Raw genomic sequence first — 26631 nt, forward strand, 5'->3', positions numbered from 1 at the left:
CTTACCTGATAAATATAAAATATACCTAATTACTCTCAACTCACTAATAATGATAAAATCAATATTTAAAAAATATATTCTTAATTTGGACCGCAGCTATATACAAAATTTAATGGATTAAGCAAATAATAATTCAGTCATAGTAATAGTAACTAAACTGTTTAGTAATAGTTTTGGATTACTGAAAGTTATAAAATCAAAATAAATATAATTTTCATCATCAAAACATAAAAATGCGTTATACAAACTGAAATAACTGAAATACAGAATTATTGTATAATTAGATTTATTTAATTATTTATATGTAATTATTGGATTGTTAATGTATCAAATACACAATGCACACACGACGCCCGTGCTCGACCATTTTGGTTTTAACGGGTAGTACCAGATGTTTATTTTTTGATGTGTAAATAACATACTTAAATTATTGTTCTTTTTATACAATGTATATGAAAAATTAATAAACATTATTATTATTATTATATATACAATAAAGGAATAGAAGCAACAAGGGTGATCAATATGATCTCCAAAAAAGCTGATAAAAAAGTACTGCCACATTTCATCGTCACCCTCAAAGAGGAAGACGTTGCAAAAATTAAAAAAATATCTGATATATGCTACATGCGCATCTATGTGGAGGATGAATTCAAAATCACAAAAGACACCCTACAGTGTTATAACTGTCAAGGGTTTTATCACAGCTCAAAGGCTTGCAAAGGGATATAAGTATAGAACTTCAAAACCTAATCAAAGAGAAAAACCGGAAAAGAAGAAGAGATTACCGCACAAGAACGGTAGGAGACAAAAGGATTCAAAATAAGCTAGACAGGGAAGTGAAAAAACAACTTCAAAATCATAGAAATGAAAGCTGGGACTCCTATATCGATGAGCTAAATCCCAACAAATCCGCCTTCTGGAAGTTATCTAAAATCCTCCGAAAGGACAAGAAACCCATACCTCCCCTACACGGAGTAAACGGGATTGTCCATACGGAAATCGACAAAGCCGAAGTCATGAAGGACGAACTAGAAAGGGCGTGTAGAAACAACGACGACCCCGACGATGACATAGACTTTGAAGAAGAGGTAGAAAGAACAGCGAGAAGACTTAGAAGGAAAAAGGGCAAAATAGGTATTACAAATATATCTCTCGAAGAAATAAAGGAACTTATAAAAATGACAAATGCCAAAAAAGCCCCAGGACCCGACAACATCACAAATAGGGCGCTGAAAAATCTATCAACAAAAGCTATTGTTTATATCACTAACATAATAAACAACATGCTAAAACTACGATATTTCCCAGATAGGTGGAAAGAGGCACACGTAATATTAATTGCAAAACCTGATAAAAACGGCATATTTATGCAAAATTACAGACCTATCAGCTTATTATCATCTATAAGCAAGATAGCGGAAAGAGTCATACTAAAAAGACTCAATGAAGAATCACAAATGCTAGGAACCATACCAGAGGCTCAATTCGGGTTCAGAAGCGAACACTCCTGTGAATTACAGGTACTACGACTTACAGAATTCATCACCAAAGGATTTAATGAAAAAATGTACACAGCCACGGCTTTTCTGGACGTCAGCAAAGCCTTCGACAGAGTCTGGCACCATGGACTCATCTATAAAATGAATGAATTTGATTACAGTGAGGCGATGACATGCCTCCTTGCGTCATATCTTGCCAACAGAAGGTTCAGTGTTCGAATAGGGGCAACCCTATCCAAAGTCGGGACCCTGGAGGCGGGTGTGCCTCAGGGAGCGGTGCTGTCGCCGTACCGGTACACCATCTATACGGCTGACACGCTAAAAGAGCCAGGCTCTCTGTTGAGTCTTTACGCTGACGACACAGCAATAGCTGTTAGCTGGAGAAACCCGGATCATGCAGCTAATCATCTGCAAAAGCACTAAACAGATTCCAAAGATGGTGCATAAAATGGAAAATAGCCCTAAATCCAGACAAAACACAGGCTGTAATGTTTAGTCACAGAAGAAGTGTACCAAATCGCGAAATTACAATCGAAAACACCCCAGTAGACTAGACCAACCAGGCTAAATACCTAAGGGTACATCTAGATAAGAAGCTAACGTTCACTGAGCACATCAATCAGCAAATACGCAAAGCCAAAGCGTTGAAAAGTCAGCTCTCAACACTTATTGGAAGGAAAAGTAAACTACGATTTAAAACCAAAATCAGGGTTGCGAATAGTATTATCCTGCCAGTCCTAACATATGCATCCGCTGCGTGGGGACACACCTGTAAAACAAACAGGAAAAAGATACAGACTTCTCACAATCAAATAGTCAGAGATGCTCTTAAGATACCAAGGTACGTACCCTTGAGATATATATATATATATATATATATAGAGAGTCAGGACAAACAAGAATCCTACGCACGCTAGACGAGAGAGCATATGAAATTTTCAAAGGACTAAGAAACCACCCCAGCAGAATGTTAAGAGAGCTGACTAACTACAATGAAAACACAAGGACGGTACACAGAAGACCAAAACAACAGATAGCTCGATATAGGGAGAACCCGAACGAATAAATAAAGAATGAGATGGTTGCAAGAAGAACGAACAAAAAAATTCAGTCAATCAGAAAACACACCAAAAAAACTCTGGCGAGAGTGTACGCTTTTCTTTTTTAGGTTTTTAGGTTTTTAGGTAATTATAAGTCCAATATACACCGGGGTGTGTGAGAGCATTATACACCACTTGGGAATGCACACCCCAATACACGCACACAAATAGGATTAAGAAAAAAAGGAAAGAATTGTTGCTCATTCATTTTATAGTCCCGAAGCCACAAGGAAGTCCACAAAAAAAATGTGTTTTCTGATTAAATAACGTAAATTCATATTGATATATTCATACTTTTCATTAAACCGTTTAATTTACCTTATATAGCAAATACAGAAGGGGCCCGCCAGGCCTTCTATATACCGCTCCGCGGACTAGGCCCTTAAGGCAGATCGAAATGAAAGATCTACTCGCGAAATCCGAGCACTGAGGTCATGTGCGGCATACATGGGCTTGGTGGCCGGACCCCTCTCGGGTGCTCAGCCGGCGAGGAGAACAAAATTTATTTTGCCAAATCGGCGGCTGAGTGACCGAGCACACACTCTTTTCCGGACATAGAGTCATCAGCTCAGGCTGATGGCCCTATGGTCGGAACACACGCTCTTTTTTCTTTTTTTTAGGGACTCAAGTCCTGACGTAAAGCTAGAGTAAAATCAATAGAGTCAGTAAAGTAAATAGGGAGAAAAGCCTAGATGTGGCTACCCCTACAGTAAGGTGGCATAACCACATTCACTAAAAACCGAGGATGTCCTATTACCCAGGGCATCTTAAGTAAATTTCAGATCATAAGCCTCCTCACGTAAGTCACACGATGAGGAGTGGTGGTGGAAAAGCCTGGGGGTCAGATAGGTACCACTTCGACTAGCGAAGTGTGACCGGTTTGATCTTCTGACATGTGGATCCCATTCTTACATTGGTATACACATGTTCCTTGATCACTGCGTGTGTGTGTGTTTAAACTCTAAGGTTGACGTTCTGGAAATTTTAAATATAAGTGACGTCACTTTATATAAATTGTGACGTGCACGCATTTTTATATGAAAAATACTATATAAAAATGTGTAATATCACGTAAACCTTGTAGGTCAGTTGGTTGAATTACCTTCTTCTTCTTCTTATGGTGCCGTGCACCTATAGTGCGTTGGCGAATTATCTTAAGGTCAGACGTCTGTCTTTTGCGGCATGCAAAAGTTCGCCAGTGTTAGTTACGCCTGTCCAGTTCTTTATATTTCGCAGCCACGACATTTGTTTCCGACCTACTGCCCTCAATCTTTCCTTGGATAATTAGTTGAGGGATTGCGTATTTTTCCGCTCTCAGGATATGGCCCAGGTATCCAATCAGGTATCCGTCCAGGTCGAATTACCATGGAAACGAATTAACAGACGTTATTTTGACAGATTAAAAATTATTAATCTCTCAGTGTAAATATAGTGGTAATTTAAATACAAATAAATAAAATGAGTTCATCGAATAGTGAAGATAAATTTAGTAGCACACCACCCAATATTATGCAGTTAGCTGCGAACACTACCGAGAACCTATTACCAGAAAAATCTAGAGGAAGATATAAAAAGGTATATTAGCAATTTATTGATTGGCGTACAACAAATAATGTAAATTCATTTTCTGAAAACGTACTCTTGGCTTATTTTGGAGAAATCGCTAAGAAATTTAAACCATCCTCATTATGGGCAATATATTCTATGCTAAGAAGTGTTATAACTTTAAAAAATAATGTTAATATTGAAAATTACCCGAAATTGTGAGCTTATCTAAAAAGGCAATCAGAAGGTTTTAAACACAAAAAATCTAAAATTTTACATCCTGATGAAATAAAACTTTTTTTTAATGGAGCTCCTGATGTTTAGTACTTGTTAATAAAGGTATGTTATTTAAAAGTATAACATAAAAAATGTGCCTACTTATAATACTTTTATTGTAAGATTATTGCAATTATTGGAATATGTTGAGCTTGTAGGAAATAAGAGTTAAAAAATCTTAAAATTTGTGACATTGATGATTTAAGTACCATGTTGTTGGTTAAAATTTTTGATACGAAAACCAAAATAATGTAGATCTTTCGTTATTTTAAGGAAATTTCTATAAAATTTGCAAAAAATATCTAGAAATTCGACTACAGATTAGCGATCCGCAAATAAATCAATTTTTCTTAATTATCAAAGAGGTAAATGTACGAAACAGGTGGTAGGATTAAACAAAATAGGCGGTGTTCCTAAACAAATAGCCGAATATTTAAAGTTACCAGATACCAAAATATACACAGGTCACTGTTTGAGACGAACTTCTGCCACTATTTTGGTAGAAGCCGGTGATGATTTAATGGCTCTTAAACGACATGACGGACGAACAGCCAATAGAGTTATAAATTTAATTGAAAGTAATTTACAGACCTTTACATACACTGAAAATACCAATGTTCAAAAAGAACACACCGTACAGTTTACGTCATCTCACCATTCACTACGTATTATTGAAGAACCGCCAAACTAGGATAAGGGTATAGTTATAAATAATTGTCAAAATTTTACAATTAATTATTATAAATAAATGTTTAATTTAAATTGTTTCCAAATTTTGTTAAATAAATAAAAGTTACTTGTTATACTTTTTATTTTTATAAATGAAAATAATCGTAGAAAAAGTATAGTACACAACTTGAGTTGTAAGCTTATTACATGCTAGTAACACTACGAAATTTTTTTACTCGCATATGTAATAAGCTTCTTACAACTCTCGTTATGTACTTAATATACTATTACTTTAACAACAACTATAGTATAATAATTATTCAGTAGCAAGCTGTCAATAAAACTATATTTTACACCACGACTTCAACATTTTATTTTATCAATATCGATCGAGAAGAATCAAACACGGGAAATTTAAAAACAATTCGAACTTATAATTTCATTTGAATTTGCCCACTACGTTACCATCCCTAACAGAATTACCATACATATTTTATTATAACTAGACTTCGGCAAATATGCATATTGCATATTTTGCATATTGTGCATATTTTATGCAAATATTTCATATTTTGGCATATTTGTATAAAAGTTTGCATAAAGTGCATAAAAGTTCAGATTTTTATACTTATTTGAAAATTTTTAAACATACCAATTTATTTCAATTCTTGTATAAAATTTTGTAGTCATTTTAATCAAGAAATGATCTAAGTACGTAATCTCTACAGGTACAAAACATTTACAATTTCAAAGAAGATCAATTTAAGTAGCCCTCAACATTCTTAGAAAGTCTCGGTCACTGAGGCATTCAGTTATTAGATAATCGCTAAGGGTTCGCTCATTTGCATTTTATGATCTAATCCCCAAATCTATCTACAATTTATTGTATCTTAACAGCAGGTAAACGGCTAATAGTTTTGTTCCTAATTTAGGGATTTTCCAAAATCTCCCAGTTTATTGAATTAGGTACCTAAACATTTCTAATTTGATGCTCAGATTTGTAAATCATTTTTGTTTTGATATTCAAAGCGTAAACACTCGTTGTGCGTAACAAAAAGGAAGATTGTGATTTTATAATGCCTAAAACAACCAGTGCTTCAACTTGGATTAAACCTTATAAAGAGCTGTCTATGGATATGGGAAAAATCTACTGTTCAGTCTGTGGCAAAATTGTAAGTATCTAATATTTTCTATTAAATATCTAATATTTCATACATACAGGGTGTTTCCAAATGACACTTACAACGTTTGACTGTAGATACTTCTCGAAAAATTGAACAAAACGATATAGTTAATGAGGGGTCAAACTTATTTACTTTTCGAGATACAGGGTGTTAAAATTAAAAAAAATTAAATTCTTTTAGTTAATAACAACAATAACTTTAAAACCAATAAACGTATTTACTTGAAATTTAGTACTCGTAGGTTGTTTTTAAAAGAAAAATAGCTTCCTTTAGTGAGAAAAAATTGTCCATGGTATAATACAATGGTGTGTATTTAGAAAAATTTTTCACCTTTACTTTTTTTTATGAAGTCAGCTATTCTAAAACACAATTATTTTTATTGTAATTGAATTAACAAAAGAAAAACTTTTGTTGAATTTTAAAATAAGTTATATTATGTACTAATGGTTAGTAACAAAAACTAATTTGTGGATTAATACTGCATTTAAAACACTTAGCGAGTGTTTTTCCAAACCAGTTATTTGATTAACCAAAAACACCTTGTATATTTTTATATTTTAAAGGTTGGGTTAAAATAAAGGTTTTTATTTTTATTTATAGATAGCATGTGAGAAGAAATTTCAGATAGACCAACATGTGAGAACTGCTTCACACATTGCAAAAAAAGGAAAAATAGGAGGAAAACATCAAACTTCAATGGCTAAATGTTTCCAATCTACTTCAAAAAAATTAGATGAGCAAGAAACTTTTAATGAAGACTTGTGTCGCGCATTAGTGTCTGCAAACATACCGCTTTCAAAATAATATTAAGGAAGAAATTGCAGATAATTATTTTTACATATCTGTAGACGAAACCACTGATTCCTCAGGAAAGTATATTGCTCATTTATTGATTGGTGTTCTTAAAGAAGATACCTTACCAAAATCTCATCTTATTTCATGCCAGCAACTTGAGAAAACAAATGCTTTAACAATTTCGCGTTTTATACAAGAAACATTAGCAACTTTTTTTCTTCCGACAACTATTCCTTCTAATAAATTACTGCTTATTTTATCGGATGCTGCTCCTCATATTTAGCAGGACAAAATTTAAAAATATTTTTCCCAGATTTAATACATGTTACTTGTGTAGCGCATGGATTAAACAGAGTTGCAGAGGAAATACGAAAAAAGTTTCCTCTTGTAAATACCATGATATCCAGTGTCAAAAAAGTATTCCTTAAATCTCCTATAAGAATTCAACTTTATAAAGAAATGCTACCTAACATTCCTCTTCCACCACAACCTATTTTAACGCGATGGGGAACATGGTTAGAAGCAGCTAATTTTTATGCAGATCATTATTTTGTTAAAATAAAGAACATAATTGATACGTTAACAGATGAAAGTTCCCAATCTCTTTTGGATTCTAAACAAACTTTTCAGAGTAACTTGCTTCAACAAGAACTTTCATTTATAAAATCAAATTTTAGTTTTGTTCAAAAAACAATTACTCAGTTAGAATCACCAAAACTGTCATTGTTCGAAAGTACAGCATTAATAAAAGAATTTGCGTCATGTTGTCGGAACGTTTGAGGTAATATTGGAAAAGATATTTTAAAAAAATTTGAAGCTACTATGGAAAAAAATAAAGGTTACCATATTCTTTCTGAAGTAGTCAGTGTTCTAGCTGGAAATATTTCGGAAACAATTAATTTAGAACCAAATGTTTTGGTTAGTTTGAAAAATGCTCCCGTTACATCAGTTGATGTTGAACGAAGTTTTTCCATATATAAATATATGTACTCAGACAGAAGCCACAAGTTTTTGTTAGAAAATTTTGAACACCACTTGGTCATTTATTGTTACCATAATTCTAAATAAGTTTATTCATACTTAAAAATGATGTAGTTACTTAAAATAAATATAAATCTTAATGAATAGTAGGAAATATTTAGTTATGTACACTTTTTTTTTAAATAAAATTGTTACTATTTTACGATTTTTTTATTGATTTGTATGCATATTTTGTAAAATATTTGCATATTTTCGGGTAAACACGTGCATATTTATGCGCATATTTTCTACATTTTTATTTGCATATTTGCCGAAGTCTAATTATAACATACCCAAACGATCAGCAGCAACTAGCACACGATTAAAAACTAGTCACGATGCTGTTCCTACTGAACTGGCCAGATTAAACATTATAGAATCAGAAAAGTGCTTATGAGATAATATTTTCCAGTGTGATATTAATCACATCCTGTTTGGATGTATTAAAAATAAAAAACTTTCAGGTACATTTTTTAAAATCTTGTTAAAAGTATTGTACAACTTCCAGTAAACCTAACTCACCTTCTGTCACACTATATGCATCCGGGTATATTATTATAATTTTTAGATACCATTCGCTGGAATTAACTTATTTATTCTTAGCACTTAAAAAAATATACACATATTTAGATTTATCACGACGATGATCCAAGATGGCGGAAAGTAAAAATGTGCCGTCACCTCTCTCTGTAGTAAAAGAGGTAGATTTTGATGAGAATACATTTAAATGTTGTCAAACTAAGCCTAATAAAATACTCGTTTGTATAGTATGTGGAACTAGTTATCACATTTCATGTGTGTGAAAAACAAAGTGAAATTCTTCAAGATAGGAGATTCACGTGTAATTTGTTGCCAAAATAGTGATGGACAACCCATCGAATCATTTAGTGCCATAGCGATAGAAAATCAGTGGTTAAAAAGGCTGTTAGCTAAAAAGATGATAAGTACAATTTATTATTAAATAACAATAATCTATTAAAATCAAATAATGAACACTTGCTAGAAAAATTAAATTTATTGAAATCAGAAATAATCAGAACCAGAATCTCACAAAAACCCAACTCAACTGTTAATGAGGGTTTAATAAAAACTCAAGGTAATGAAGATAAGACGGCCAGTGTCCAGTTAACTAATTCTAAATACAAAACAAACAATGAAACTGACTCAAATAAAAATTTTGATAAAAACACCAAACATGTTGAAAGGAATTCCAATATACAGGGCATTTCAAAAATTACTACAAACAAATTAAATGCACAATTAATGGAAATTCAAACCAAACAAACATGTGACTACATTACAAATTTAATTTTTGAGAATGAGGAAAGCACAAAAATAAATCTTAATCATATCACAACAGGGAGTTCGGAGAATAAAGCCGACGATGAAGGATATCAGATTGTGACAACAAGACGCAAAAAAATAATGGGAACTGGAATTGGTGATAAGGATTTTCATGGAAAATCCGAAAAACCAGACAAAAAATTGTGGCTATTCATCTCAAAAGTTCCGGATAGTGTAAATGAGGACCACATCAAGATTTTCATAATATCTAAGACAAACTGTGGGAATATACAAGTAAAATTGTTACCAACTGACCATAAAAAAAGGGATAATCAATGTTTTATGATAGGTGTACTACCTGACTTAAGGGAAGAAATTTACAATCCTGCTTTTTGGCCGAAAAAAATTGGCATTGAACGATTTAACTTTATCGTTAAAACGATACTTATATCATCACCAGACAATTTTTGACAAATGAGTTACTCAAACTTGAAGTCTTAACATTGCAGGAAACACCTGATATAATTTGTCTATCAGAACAGTGGTGTACTGAAGAAAACATCCAATTTATGACCCCGAATGGATACAACATCGCCTCTTATTTTTGTCGAAAGTTCCATATCGATGGAGGATCCATCATCTACATCAAAACTGATATTAAATTCAAAACATTAGATGTCTCTAACTTTAGTGGAGAAATGGTGTGTGAGTGCTGTGCGATTTCTCTGTTTATAGCCAATAGGAAAATTTGTGTTATTAGTGTTTATCGTTCGCCATCATAAGTTCAGAGTTTTCTGTGTAAATTACATAATATTTTGGAGCTATGCAGAAAGTTATATCATGATATTTATATTTGTGGGGATCTAAACATTGGTTATCTTGTCATGTCTAATAATAAGCAATCTTTTAACGAGTTTTTAGTAAGTTATAATCTGAGAGTCACATCTAAGGCTCCTACAAGAGTTTTAGTAGATAAAGTGGGTAAAACATCATCTACAAAATTGTACTACATATTGACAAATATCGAACCACAGCTTTATAAATCAAATGTGTTCGAGAAGCACTTCAATGTCCATAAAGTATTTTCACTTAGTGTAAATTTGCAAGCCAATAAAGTATCGAAAAAAGATAAAAATCCCATCAGTTACAGGGATATGTCAGATGAAAATATGCTGATGTTTAAAGCAGGGATTTCTTCTACAGTTTTTGATGAAGTTAATTCACAATTGAATGCTGAATATGCCACAAATTCATTTGTTAGCATTTTAGATTACAATTTAAATTTATATTGTCCAATAAAAACACGGTATAAAGCACACAAAACAAATAAGGCTACATGGGTAACAAATGAGGTAAGACACGCTAGTGAAAAACTAAAAAATCTACACTGGATAGCAAAAAATATAGGGGGTCTCGAGTCTCAAGATACTTATAGACAGGCAAAAAAAGAATATAATTCTCTATTAATAAATACTAAAAAAACTTTCATAGTGACTTAATTAATCAATATTACAATATACCAAAAACAATTTGGAATTTAGTAAACAGTGAAACTGGTAGGCAAAAGAACAGGTCTGATATTATTCTACATTATGATAATAAAATTATTACCAAGTCTTGTGATATTGCTAATTTGTTTACCTCATATTTTGCTACAATTACAGAATACAATCTTCAAACTCATTTTGGCACATCGTTGCCTTCTTCTTGTACTAATTTTTATTAATGACCTACCAGATCACATAAGGGCACTTATAATATCAATGTTTGTTGATGATCCCTCATTAATATTCGCTGCACGTACACTCAAGGAATTAAAAATGACAATGAAGACTGCTTTATACGCTGGTGTAATACCAACAGACTAATATTAAACATTGACAAGATGCAAATTATTTATTTTCATTCAAACTCATCTAAATATGACTATATCTTAACCATCCATGATAGAAATAATATGTTATCTTCCACTCACTCTACAAAGTTTTTGGGTTTATTCATTGATTGTAATCTCAAATGGTCAGAGCAAGTGAATTCAGTGAACATGAAATTGAATAAAGCTTTTTATGCTATATCTAGAATTAAAAACACACTACCCATCTCGGCATTAATGAACGTTTATTATAGTCTTGCTTACAGCCACATGTGCTATAATGTAATTTTCTGGGGGAACTCAGTAGATAGTAACAAACTGTTCATTAACCAAAAAAAAGTTATCCGTAAAATGTTTAATTTGGATTATCAACAGTCTTGTAAACCAGCTTTTATTAAACATCAAATTTTAACTTTCTATTGCCTATATATCTCTAAATGTTTACTTTATGTCAAAGAGGAAATCAATACATTTCCAGTCAATTTAGACAACCACTATTACAATACAAGAAGTGCTGAATCTTTACGAGTTCCTAAACACAGAACATCCAAATTTCAAAATTGCTTCAGATATATGGGACTGACCTTATACAATCATTTGCCAAAAACTGTGAAAAAAATACCACTTATCTCTAAATAAAAAAAAATGTTAAAGATTTACTCTTAAGAAAAGCATATTATTCTATTATATTCTATTGAGGACAAACTGCAGTAGCTTCATATGTTACTTGTAAAAATGTTATTTTATATATTTTATGTTTTGTAAATTTTTTTACTCTGTGAATATTGTATTATACACAATAATGTTTTTTATACTAAATTGTGTAGTGACGTATCCTATACTTTTATTTTGAATGTTTTAAAGGATCAATAAAGTATGACTATTACTATGACTATAACTATTCACCAAACGCGAACAGCTTGGACTTAAATTATATAATATATATTGGCTCATTGGTTGCAAATCAAAACTATCCTTAAATAACAAGGTTTTATTGTATAAGTCCATCCTTAATCCCATTTCGACTTATCGGATTCAACTATGGTCACCGTCAGTGTCTCTAATAGAAACATCTTATAGAGCTTTTAAAAAAGAGTGCTACGTGTCATAGTCAATGCCATATTATTATATTTCCAACAAGGTGATTCAGCACGACGCCGACATCCCCGTAGGATTCGTCAAAGAAGCCGTACAAAGTTTTGATACGAAATAATTATGCTATGCTGTGCGCTATGTGCTGACCAGATAAATCAATGTGCACGACGTTTCTGTGGACTGTGCATGGACTGAAATAATTACTGCTATTCTACCTGATTTCAGGTCCCAATCAAACTCAGTAAAGTGTATTCAGACAAATAAAATCTAACTTTTTGAATAGTTTTAACGAGGTTACTTACTGGAGTAACTCTCTACATGTCAGTCTATTTTTTCTGTACTCAATGGATTTAATGGATTTAAATAAAAAAAATTATGCTTTATAAAAATCCTGCAAGTATTCCATACTTATAACTTACACTGTATATTAGGAAACTTTGAAACCTATTATCCGTTTTAATGTAATTTAGTTAAAATTCATGAGAAAGGGTTGGGTAAAACAATTTTTATTTTTGATTTTTTTACAAAACATTTAGAAAAAAATTAGATTTTCCCATTATTAAATAAATGCAATAATATTTTGCTTCTGTTATAATTCCTGTAAAACTACGTGCAGTATATTTTCAACAGTTGTGGATAATTGTAAAAAAAATTAAATTATCCAAATTCTTTTTCATAGCATTGTTTTAAACAACTGTGTAAACTAACTAAAATTATTTGAGTACTATAAGCTAAAGGCCCCGACAACAACGAAAAAACTTTTATAATGGTTTTAAACAACTAAAGAGTGATTCAAAACTAGCTCGACTTAATAGAAAAATGTAAAGAGTATGGTTTCTTTTATTATTACAATTTGCGATAAAGCTTTATGTTGTGTACGGACATAAACGTTTTTCGAGTAGGTCAATTTCCTTAGAAAATAGCAGCTTGAGTGCCCGAAGGTTTCAACTCTCTATTTGTTTCTTGCTCATATTGTTCTCTTACTCTTTTTGCGCTCTATTTTTGCCCCCTCAAAGAGACTAAATGAATTTTTCTGTGTCTTTAAAGCGTCTTTTGGAGTTTTATTTTCGGAAAATATCAAAAAGAAAATTTTATTTTCAGTTAGAAAGTACACAGGTTTATATTAAATCAACTTTAAGTATTTTCTTACACAAGCAAAGAAAATTGCCCTTATATTTTCTTTTAGTGCAAAATAATATGTTTTGTTTTATAAACTTCAACTTCATTAAAAACCTTAATAGCTCGGCATAAAGTGAACTCCGCTTGTTTATTCCCACATAACCTTACCGTAGAATTTGACACTGTTCGATGCTTTGTGTAAGATAAATATATATATATATATATATATATATATATATATATATATATATATATATATATATATATATATATATATATATATATATATATATATATATATATATATATATAGTAAATTTTTGTTGTAAAACATAAGTATAGATGGAACTTATCAACATCTTTTTTGTGTTTAGTGAATTAGAACAATTATTAATATAACACATCTTTACGATTTTACGATGAGCTTCTTTTTCAGCTATACCTAGAATTATAGCCTCATCATATAGGACACGGTGATCATTCTCATTAACATGAATGCTCAAACTAGTTGCTAGGGGTTTATGTTTACAGTCAATTTTGTGAAGAGCTAGGCGCTTACTAAGTCGTTGATTTGTGTGGCCTATGTATATTTTGCCATATTCACAGGGTATACCATAGATTACGTTACAGTTCTTCTTTAGTGGAACTGAATCAAGAAAACTTGATGAGTCCAAACAATTAATAGCCTTAGCTTGTAAACACCTTGAACAACCACAAAGTGAATATGAAAAAATTGCTTCTGCTTGGGCAGTAGAACTTAAAAAAAATGACGCCTCGGCAACAAATTTTTGCGAAAGAGGTTATTAACGACATACTATTTGAAGGTCAAATGGTAACACGGCATATGAATTATGTGCAAATTAATACTTTTTCTCCTACATCTACTCAATATAGTAATGTGCAACCAATTCCTGTCTATTTTGACAGTGCGCAACCTCAACTACTAACTGAACAACAGACTATGAACAAGTCAGAGTCTCCTACTGTTTGTAACTATTTTTCAACATTTTAATAAAAATATAACATGTACAGTAAACTGAGATATTTAAAATTAATTTTGGTTTATGTTTAAAATAATCCTATTTATCTTTATGTTATCGTTCACGTAGTTTATATAGCTTGGCAAGTTTCCATTACAATTATTGCTATGGATTGTGGTGTGACATAGTACTTGTGAATTTTAAATCTTCAAAGATATTTCCCGTAGTTAGGTAATGTTATTGGTAAACGCTGAGTTTGTGAGATATCATCTCGCATAACAGTATCCTTTTTTAAATTTCAGGTATAACGATTCTTAATAGTTCATCAAAGAATGTAATGTGTAGTCGCAGAAAGTTTTGAAAATAACTTGGTTCGCTAATTCTTAAATCATTTAATAAATTTTCATGAGTATACTTATGTATTTTTTTGAAACATTCTTTCATCCACCTGCGTTTATTTTTTTCGTCTCTAGTAAAACTACAACTAATGCGATAGTCACACAACTCGCCACACTTTTTTATTCCACATGCTGATAGCACAAGTTTCAGTCGAGAATTAATTTATTGTGCAATAATATTGATTCCTGTGTGTTGGCCTACTAATATTATTGTACAATATATGGTACAATAATATTGACGCTAATATTGACTGGCTAGGGAGCGCATTAGAGATTGCTGTCAGTTTTAGTTGATTCACGATGCCAAGTTTTGTGTAACTGAGCTTATTTCCTTATAATAATGTTACGTTAAGTTATACAGAACTGCGGATAGATTTTTAATTGGATGTAAGTGAGTGCTAGAAAATAGTGAAACATTAACAAGTATTCAGTCCACAATCGTTTCGAAGACAAAATCAAAAAAATATTCGCAAAAATACGTTTATTTAAGATTTACCACTAATTTATTATATGAACAATTATTATTCTCCATTTCCGTGTTGATATTTACGACCGATTTTTTCGTGAAATTCTACGTTTCTTTCTTTGAGCTGGGGTTTAATTTCAAACGTTTAATGATTTTAACTGCTTTTTAATTATAGCGTTTTGTAAGAAATTTACGACACACGCTTCTGACGCACATGTCAATATTAAAATTTTTGTTTTTTTTTCAGATGGACCTTTTCATATTTTTCTTTAGGTCTTTATTATTATTCAGCCTTCGTTTGTTATGACTACAAGACATCCATTTATTATTTTACGCTGTGTATTACACTACTTTCTTTTTCGATGTCTTCTCCTGTGTTTCCAATGGTCATGTATTTTCCATGTTTATTTTGTAACCTTATTGTGTAAATTCTTTTATTAGTTTGTGTATCGTATATATCATGTCTTGCTGGTCTTTCACAATAACTACCTTATCATCTTTCAAAATTATTGCTATTTAATGGATTGTACCTTACCATCTGACCATTAGATTGTTTTTTAATCTTTGTAATTTCTGGTTTCTTTATTAGCTTTTAGGAATATTTTGTAGAATTTTGCAATAAGCGATAACATCGCCCACTTTAAATTTATTGTATTTTTTGCAAATTTTGTTACGAATTATTGTATTTTCTATAAAAATTTATGTACAAAAATAGTACTGCCAATCTAGCAAAATTCTCGTTGAAAGACCTACTTGTCAAAGAAGAAGAAAAACACCCAGGACAAGTTTCCCTGATAACATCGGTGAAGATATGAGAAATATGTGAGTACGTGCTTGGCGGAGGAAGCCGACGGTTGTAAAGAGAGAATGATGATGTAGATTTACCATCAATTACTAAAAAAAATATTACAAATTAGTTAAAACTAGCGGACCAACTCGACATCGAGTTTTTTAAATGAAATTTTTATTTTGCGAGAAAAATATACAATATATACAATGACCGGAAGTAAAAATATTTTTATCAATAACTCAAAAACTATAAATAATAATTTCGTGAACTTACATTTTTGAACTCTACGTTAAATTCTCTATTGATTTGAATAATAAAAACAAAACCGGAAGTCGACCTCAAAACCGGAATGCAATTTTGAGTTCATTAAATGTCGACATGGATATCATTTAGCAGTTAATTTTGCATGCTGATCACGAATCCGGTGTCAGATTTGCTCTATCTTGACGTTTTATGTGCGTTTCGGGTCACTTCCGGTGTCAGATCGCAACCGAAAGTACATATTTAGATTCGTCTCGACGAGACCTTTCGATCCATATATACATTGTGGGGTCTAAATCTTAAAGTAAATTTTAACTTCCGGTCATCTCAAAACCGGAAGTGAATTTTTGTACCAAAAGTATATATTGACAATCTCATAAGTAATACTAATAATATTCCGAAAAAATATTTTAATTATCTAATACGGTTTTTGAGTAAAGTGGTGGACAAGAAAAGGGCCTAAATTAAATACTCAGGGAAAATCCTGTGGTAGGAAAATTATTGACTGAAACTATGAAAAATTATAAAATCCTAGGGAAGATAGGCCAATCTTTTTTTCACATAGCCATTAATAATATAAAAAAAATAAAGACTTTGATAAATCGGTACAAACAATCATCTTATCTAGACTGTAAAATTTTAGAAAAATATGACTTTAAAATCCAGGAAATTTCCTAATGTTTCTCATATTTAGAAATCCCAGCTGACACTAATTTCTTGCAATCTAATTTTAATATTCTTTATTCCCAAACCAAAGTTTATTTCCCTACTTTTGATGATAATAACACCATTCAACTTCAGAAACAACTTGCTAAATTTGATAAGCCATAAAGAATTTTCTCAGATAGGTCAAAATCTATTTTAGGAGTTGGTTGTGCGGTATATATCCAAAACTACCAAGAACACATTATGTTTAAATTAAACCAACAATCTATTCCGCAAAACTGTTTGCAATATATTAAGATCTGGAATGGACTATTGAGAAAAAAAAGTCTGATCAAAAAATAGTAATCCTGTCGGATTCAAAATCTGTATTGTCTGCTTTAGATAACTCGCATAAGCATATAATCTTATATATTAAAACAGTATTATCGCCAAAATTGTAGAAAAGCAACTAAAGCTACTTAAAAGAAATAATTCAGTGTCTTTCATTTAGGAAAAGGGACATGCTGGTATCTCGGGTAACACAAAAGCAGATTATTTTGCTAAAGAAGCGGCTTCAAAAGGATTAGATATTAGTGGTTCAATAAAAGTGATTTAGTCTCGCTGCGTAAACAAGAATTTAAAGAAAACTAGTAAATTAAATGAAATGCTTTCTGCAACAGAAGTAACAACTTTTATTCAAAAATTCACCGTGTTCTACCTACTGCGCCTTTTGCAAGAAGTCATTCCAATAGAAGAGTATACTTAATGTTTGTTAGATGTCTTGTTAATCATGCTACTTTGAAGCATATCTGTATAGATTTAATTTAAGCGAAACAGAACTCTGTAAATGTAATGGTAACATTCACGATATCAATCATTGGATGTCCCGGTGCATTATAATGATGCTGCTATTAACTATTTATTGAAAAATCTGATAAAAGAACAAATAACTCTTCCTCAGTGTCAATCTTCTATTTTGTATATCTACCAGTTTATATATCTTTTAAGCAAATTTTTTGGAGATATTTAAAAAAGGCTTAAAGAAAAATTTAGGATGGAACGTAAAATGTGAATGTACAAATCTAGCTTTGTTCTCTCTATCTATCCTTATGTTATATATTTACATCATAGCTGTTGCCTGTCTTATGTTGTATTAAAGTCGCTATGACAGGCACCTTAGCGTGAAAAGTATCCCTATATTATGTAATCACTTGTTGGTTCTAAATATTCACTTTAAGTTGGTTAGGGTCCTGAATGTAACGAATGAAAGTATGTATGACTTCTTGTCAATCTACTGATTCTTGTGATACTGAAGTTTACATTATATTTTTAATTTACCTAGGCGAAGTACTATTTTGATAACAAATGCAATAGATCAATACATCATTAACAAATTCAAGTAGTCAAATACATAATCGTGGCTAACGGCCGGTTTCCGAAACGTTATTCAAATCTCCGATCATCTAATCGAGCTGTTAGATTTGATCAACTGTTAACCAGTGACCAGTTTCTGAAACGTCGATCATCTTAAAATTACATGATCGTAGAAAATCGATTATCTGACATACGATTTGGTATCGATACTGTCACAATCGGCTGTCATCCTTCAAAATTTTCGATAAATAACCAAAAAATTTTAATCTGTATTCCGTAGTAACAACATAATTTATAAAATTAATATTAAAAATGAGTAATCCCAATGCAAATCCTCCACGGAAAAATTATACAGAGAGGGAGAAATGTTTGCTGTTGGATATAATTGGAAAGTAAGTACGAAATTGTCTTACTTAGAGAACAAATTTCTAATTGTAGGTATCTTTGTTTTCAGATACAAGCATATAATTGAAAATAAATGTACCAATGCTATGTCCACCGCGCAAAAAAATAAAACCTGGGAAAAAATAGCGCTGGAATTTAATGTCAGCGCTGAATTTCCCAGAACCCCAAAGCAGTTGAACACTGCTTATCTTAACCTAAAAAGGATCACTCGCCAAAAAGTAGCAGAGGAAAATGTAAGTGTATAAAACTTTCGGTTGATTTAGAGCTATATGGATTAATTACATTTCAGATTCAAAAATATAATGACCAGAAGGTTTTGGACCAGTTAAAGAGAGACCAAACTGCAGACAAAGTAGGTATACTTAAATTTAAAGCTCTTAACACCTGGTCAGTTGAATTACACTATGTCTGAGTGGGATATTTTTATAAAAATATAAGCCAATAAAACTAATTTCATGATGGGAACTAACCTAGTGTTGAAACAATAGAAGTTTAGTATTTGAGGGTGTTAAAGCCAAAGAGGCGTAAGTCATATTTGTGAAATGATGGAAGTCTTGCTTTATAACTTTGATAAATAAACATCTTTTCATCACGAAAAGTGGTGTAAGTATTTACAGTAAAAACTTACACCACTTTTTCTCTGAAGAGGTCTATGTATATATCAAGATTATAAAATAGGGCTTACATCATCTCAAGAATATGACTTCCACCACTTTGATTTTAACCCAACTAATGAATTGTTTTCAGAAAGACATACTTGCAACAGGTGGTGGCACATTTAAGCCTCGTCTCACAGATGTAGGGGCACAAATGTTGGGTTTGATTGGCAATCCAATCCAACCTTTATCCAACAGTTGTGACAGTGCATCTGGTTTTTTCACATCTGGTGAGTCCTTATTTTATTAATTTATTTAAATAAAGGTAACTAACTTTAAATTTATTTATATCTGGACCTCAGAGGTAAACTAAATTATGTCGACTTGGTGTTGTTTGAATAAGTCCCTTTTATTCACTTATTTTATTAGTTGGATTATTATTTAAAGTTTGATTGTTAAAGATATTATTTATTTCTATGTTGATCAAAAATAAATCTGATAACAAGGATGATAAGTGGTTACACATGGCCAGATCTTGTGCCTGTCTATAGACAGGCAAACAAAAAAAAAGATCTTTTGATAAACAAAATTTAAGCAAACTCAAAATATGAGAATTAATATCTCTATAAATATTATTAGCATTGTTTAAATAGGACTAGTTAGCCAACGCAATGTATAAATTTGTTTGATTCTAATTGAGACAGTCACTAGATGTCACCACTCTTTCTGTCTCAATAGATTTTAATATACCATTGTTTGTTTGATATACATTATACTAGATGGTGCTATGTGAAAAAGTTAAGGACTAAACTAAACGTCCATTTTTGATCCACTGAATTAAATTCACCAGCGTTGCAATATTTCACTGACATAGTAGCAACAGGTTTATTTACAAATGTTACAAAAAACAGACCTTGAATCACTTAAGATATTCATTTAAAATAGAGTTATTACTATCAACTAGTAAATGTTGCATAGGTCCCCGAATGAACTCTTGCATAGGTGACATCCAAAATATAGAACCATTTTCTGGTCTGTTGAAAGGTTGTGTTCGAATATACCAAATTGTAAAAATTTTCTATTCGTCATGTCAAAGATAGGAGTAAGTTTGACAAAATTATTATCTTGGTATAATTGAGTATTATCACACAAATGAATATTTTGTTTGATTGATCGAAATTTATTTCTAGACTGATTTCCCTTAAATCCCTTGTTTTTATCTTGTGACAAATACATGTTACATTGTGGCAAAGTATGATAGCACAATAATATGCAGATATTGATAAAATATGTCAGTTCAGGGTGCATAGACGCACCTTTAGCTGTTAATGGATTAAGTAATTCAATTCAAAACTATTTATATTTTTTTTTATTTTTATAGTTACACAAGATGTTGAAGTAGAGGTTAACAACTTTCAAGAAATAGAAAACAGGGATTTGTCTGGCAGTCAGTGCTCCTCTGCAGCACCATCCACATCTGCTGTGCTGCCAAATACAACCAATAAGAAGAGGCTATCTAAAAAAAAAAAAAATTATTAGGAAGTGAATCTTTAAAAAGAATGTTTTATAAAAAAAAATTGGAAGGTGCAGTTATAGAAAAACGGACAAAATTAATTAATCATAGTAATGAGTTGAAAAAAAAAATATCCTAGATTTAGAACTAAAAATAAAAACTTTACAATATGAAAATTTAAAACATTAAAAATTTTGTCTTGTAGCTTTGTAATTCAATTTACTATTTTTATTAGAAAATAAGCCACAATTCTACTTTAAAACAAGTTGTTTTGACATTTCGATTTCTACTTCAGAAAGCGTTCACAAAATACAAAACATTAATAAACTAAACAAATTATGTTTTTTGTTACTTGCTGAACAATTCTTATAAAAATTTAATTTTATATAACTTATTCATGTAGACAATTCAGACATATATTATACATTTTAAAGTAGATGACTTTAAAATGATATTGTCAATATTTTTGAGTTGTGTTCCTGGGACAACTTTATTCAAAAATAGTTATTTAAAAAAAAACTTCATATGTATGTTATTTAAAAACTTAAATGATGTACCCTCTATATGTTATAGACTTATTAATAATTATATTTAATATTTAAATAAACTTGTTTTAAAGTAGAATTGTAGCTTATTTCCCAATAAAAATAGTAAATTGAGTTAAAAATTTTATTATGTGAATAAAGTAATATAAGTAATAAATCAAATTGTGTTTTTAAAGTTTATGTACCCACCTATTGAAATGAGTTGTTACTAGAGATGAACGCATAATTGTATTCTCATTTCTTCCAGCAATCTCACACATCTCCTCAGGAATAGAAGCTTCAACATCTATTATATCATCAATGTTGTCATTGTGATTGAGAGCTATATTATGCAATACAGCACAAGCCACAACAATGTTCATGGCTGTATCTAATTTTACCCGTAGCCCCATAGACAGGCAAGGAAAACGCCTTTTTAGTACCCCAAAACATCTTTCTATAGGATTTCTTGTGGCCACTTGTGCTCTATTGTAAGCTTCCTCGCTATTTGTTCTGGGCTGCAAAAATGGGGTTAACAGGTAACTTCGGCAAGGGTCTCCACTATCTCCTAAGAGACAGTCATTCCCATACACACCACTTTCAAAATCTGCACGTACATGGCTATCATTAAATATAGTTGTATCATGTACAGAACCAGGCCATCTAAAAATGATATCTTGAATTCTCAGCTGTGCATCACATATTGCTTGTGTGTTTAAAGAAAAGTAACCTTTTCTATTTCTGAACAGTTCTGCTGTTGGGCCTCCAATTGACTGAATTTTTATGTGTGTACAATCAACAGCACCAATTACATTTGGAAAATTAGCCAATGCATAAAAACCAGATTTAACACTTATGCGCTCCTCTGCTGTTGCAGGCATCTTTATAAAAACTGGTCTTAATCTAGCTATAGCAAGAGATATTCTCTTGATGATGCGACATGCTGTTGATTTGTGCACTCTTACATTATCAGCTACAGTCAGTTGGAACCCTCCAGTTGCATAAAAGCTGATTGTCAACAATATCTGCTCAATGGCACTAATAGATTTGTTGCGTTTGGTTGTTGGTTCTATATTATCTATTAGTCCTACTAATTCTGTCACAACTCCTTTAGACAGTCTGTATCGTTTTTTAAATTCAGTATCATTGTAGTGTGTCATAGGATTCATCCTGGTTCTGCGATTAACTATAGGGACGGCATTCTCCTCCTCGCTCGACAATGAAAAATCAGAAATGTCAGAAGTGTCCATAATCTACAAGTTAAAATAAATATTTTTTTTACAAAAGAGCCTTATTTTTATTGAATAATATGACTTACCTTATTTACAGATTTATTTTGTAACAATTTGTTTTGGGTATTTATTAATTACACTATATTTAATTTTAAAAATCTAAATTATAATTAAATAACTAATAATTATAATTAAAAACTAAAAAACTCTTTATTTAATAACTATTTAACCTATATAATAACTAAAAAACTCTATTTAATAACGAAAAACTCTATTTATTAATTAAAAACAACTCTTTATAAAAATTAACAGCCCTTTAATCACCCAATAACCTCAAATTAGGTGACAGTCGTTTTTGATCGCCGTTTGACATGCGAAACTAGTTAATCGGCGTTTCAGAAACTCAAAACACTTAAAATCGACTGTTAACTAACGATTAATCGCATGTTAAATCAGGAGATCGACCGTTGTTGAATGTAGTTTGATTGACGTCTCTGAAACTCAAAATGTGTTTAATCAACGATTAACCATCGATTACATAATTTTTGAGATGATCATCCTTTCGGAAACCGGCCGTAAATGACTTATCCAAATGAGTTATCCAAAGCCATTAATTAAATATAAAAAAGTTCAGGAAAGAATAATTAGAAGCTGGAAGGCAAAAACAAATGCACTATATATAATATTGTAATTATATTCGCTCCGTGCGTGACTAACGCGACATCTACCTCATTCATCTGACAGTTTTGGATCTCTTAATTTGAGGTTAAACATATGTTAAATAGTTACGAAATTGACAATTATTAATGATTAGTTTTTTAATTATATTTTTCAGTTTATGTACAAAATAAATTTAGTATTTGAAACTGGGTTTCCAAAAATGCATTAACATTATCTTTTTAACCCTAAACGGAAAAGAAAGGGAAAAATCTAGTACTGGCAAATCAAGTTTTTGCATGTGGAAGAGCATGTAATTAAAAACAATAATAGTAAAAATTATGATGTAAAAGCTAAAGTCATCAGGTAGGCTGCAGTTAGCTTGAAGCCTTATGAAATATCATTTAAGGCAAATTATTTAAATTTTTCCTATTTAAATTGCTTAAAAGTGAAATTATGTTATATTTACTTTTTCATATTAATAGCAGGAATCCATCTTTTTCTTTTCTCTAATTTATATGTAATCTTTGGAAACCTATAAAAACTACACTCACTATTTTTGCTATTATTATCACAATTAAATACGCAACATGTATTTGCATCCATCTTTGATAAAATGTATGCGTAAAAAGATCCAAAAGGTCCAATTTTGTCATATTTTGCCGCTACGCACGCTGGCATCGTTTCAAGGTACCCCTACCATGGTCATGCACGGAGCGAGTACGATTAAACCACAAATGATTGTGATAAAAAATTACATTTTACAGCTGATTTTGACGTTTCTACTTTAACTCCAAAAATTGTGCTTAAAAAATATTATCAATTAGGAAATTTTGTTAACTTTTGGATGATATCAATTCGCGATTTTGTGACAGCCAATTTGTCATTCGACTTGACCTCGATCTTGTCGAGTTCACAGAGAGTTAATGTTGAATCCTCGGATTAATATAAAATTCTGATTTTTGTGTGATTATGTAGTTAATTTTAGATAATGTGTCTCTGAAGTTCTATTAACCCATTCTTATTGCAAAACGCTTACTTTAAACGTAAATTTCAAATAGACTACTAAAATATCTGAAAACAGCCAATTTCAGCCTTTCTCGAGGCTATTTTTTAATACGTTGAACATTAGATGAAAAAAAAAAACAAAAAATACAAGATGAAAGCTGAAGTCAATTCATTGAAAAATGCTCAATTTAATTTTGATGTTATATTGCAAAACTCAGTTTAAAATATACATAAACAGATTGATATACAATTGCGTTATGGAATATATAGACTTGACGAACGTCCAAACTTTAACGTTTGAAACACATTGTTTATTTATTACCACAATCTTAATCTACTTTTAATCGGAAGAATACGATGCTGTAATATTACAGTAAAAAGTTTATCCAAAGCATACCACGGGAACTTGTTTCATTTAAAAAGAAAATAAATAGTTCAAACAAAAATAAAATTTTTTATTTGTTGAAAAATTGTTATAAATAAACAGCTTCCCGTGGTAAACTTTGGGTTAACTTTTTACTGTAATGTTGTAGCATAATATTTATTCTTTCGATTAAAATAAAAAATAAACAATGTGTTTCGAACGTTAAAGTTTAGATGTTGGTCAAGCCTACATACAGGGTGTCCAGAAACTCTCCTCACAATCGAAAACCTTAGATTTCTTAGATAATTCTAGGACGATTTCACACAATTCACCTAGTTCGAAATTGCTTCCTAAGGGAGCTAGAGCTCTTTGAAGATGGCGCCTTGTAAGTAATTTTTTTTTAATAACTCAAAAACACTTTTTTTAGAAAAATAAGAACTATAATTATTTAGTCTTTGTATGTGGGTATATTTTATTTTATAAAAACCCTTAAAAGGGCAACATTACAAGCACGAACGTTTTCGGAACAACTGTTCCATCATCAGGTTAAAATGCCTAAAATAAGTATAAACCATTTAGTTACAACAAACGTGGTTTAAAATTTTGACTAAGGTTAAAAACAATAAAATGGTTATACTTACAGGTTAACATGCCTGAGCCACCAAAATATTTGGGTAAAAACCCTTTAAATTGAAAAATGTTACCGAAGAATGTACATGATGTTTATAATATTATATGATGTTTAATATTTTAATTAGATTTTACTTCAGGTAACATACACCCATGCTTAAGTGAGTTCCAGTGTCCGGAGAGTAAACCTCTTCAAACGGACTACGGTTGGCAACTGATTGATGAAATACTCATGAGCGGTGTCAGAAACAAAATGTCAATGAACCATGAAACAGTGTTAGTTAAACATTATATTACTACAGCCAAAAGATTAAAAAACTTTGATGATGTTAAAATGATAACAGTAATCCAGGTGTTGGAATTTAAAAATTTTTCTCTATAATTATTTAATATTGGATGTAAAAGATGTAAATTACTGGTGTTGTTGAAGGTCATGTTTAAGAAGATGACGTATGTATTAGGCAGCTTATTTTACTCTTTATCGTATGGAGTGTGGTCTAAAAGGTGTAATTTGAAATGTCCTTTTATGTTGCTAACATCTAGGACAAGGAAGAATAATTAGTATATATTTGTAGCTAATGTAAGACTTTTTTTAAATAGATGAAATTGTTTAATACTGCTAGTATCGTAAAAATTTTTTTAATATAAGTGAGTCCAATAGTTTGAGAAAAAATGATTGAAAATCTTCCGGCTGAAGGAATTAAAGTTATAATTTATGTGATTAAATTTAAAAATTTTATGGAAAGACTGAGATCCTCAGAGACCTGGCAGGAATAACAGTAAATGGAATGACTAAAGAATAAAGGGGAGTGGGTTAAAGGGAAATGAATGAGTTAATCAACAAAATTAGAGATGATAGAGGTCCTTCATGCTTAAAGCATCTAGCACCCTGAACAAAATATATTTTGGTTGTGTTAAAATCTGATACATAAAAATTTTAAAATTTTATTTGTGAGTATGGTGTACTAAGTTGTTGACTAAGAGAGGGGGGAACAATGGTTGATTAAAGGTTTAGGTAAAGTGGGAGAAAGTTAATTCTGATGAATTGCTAGATTGTGTTTAAATGTTTACTGAGTTTGGAACTAATGGGTGGATGGTAGATATATGAAAAGACAGAGAACTAGCAAAAGAAAAAGAATGGACAGGAAAATGGTGCAAACGTGAAGATTGTAAAATAATGAAATAGTGAGGTATAAAAGATATGATGTTAACAATAGGGGGCTGAAAAATTCTTTTGGAGGGAGTGTTGTGACAGTAGTGTAGAGAGAATGGTTGTTTTTTTAAAAAACAATGATTGTTGAGAAGGATTAAGGTGTTGACATTTAT

The 26631-nt window shown here is 31.1% G+C and overlaps 2 protein-coding genes and 1 long non-coding RNA gene across 3 annotated transcripts in view; 1 reads left to right on the top strand and 2 right to left on the bottom strand.

The window, feature by feature from the left end:
- LOC140432284 (uncharacterized) overlaps window positions 1-26631 on the bottom strand; it is a 942959-nt gene that overhangs the window by 790997 nt on the left and 125331 nt on the right. The gene's annotated exons all lie outside the window — the stretch shown is intronic.
- LOC140440365 (myb/SANT-like DNA-binding domain-containing protein 3) lies at window positions 18630-19717 on the top strand. Its single transcript, XM_072530825.1, has 4 exons — window positions 18630-18768; window positions 18831-19014; window positions 19071-19133; window positions 19529-19717. Exons 1-4 carry the CDS (start codon window positions 18689-18691, stop codon window positions 19685-19687), a joined length of 486 nt encoding a protein of 161 aa, XP_072386926.1. The 5' UTR covers window positions 18630-18688; the 3' UTR covers window positions 19688-19717.
- On the bottom strand, window positions 20730-21913 carry LOC140440372 (uncharacterized). The gene is made up of 2 exons (XR_011950818.1): window positions 21625-21913; window positions 20730-20893 (listed from the first exon to the last, which is right to left on the bottom strand). It is a non-coding gene; the product is annotated as an uncharacterized lncRNA (long non-coding RNA).

The sequence above is a fragment of the Diabrotica undecimpunctata genome, chromosome 1 (genome assembly GCF_040954645.1).
Source record: "Diabrotica undecimpunctata isolate CICGRU chromosome 1, icDiaUnde3, whole genome shotgun sequence".
Taxonomy (NCBI): domain Eukaryota; kingdom Metazoa; phylum Arthropoda; class Insecta; order Coleoptera; family Chrysomelidae; genus Diabrotica; species Diabrotica undecimpunctata.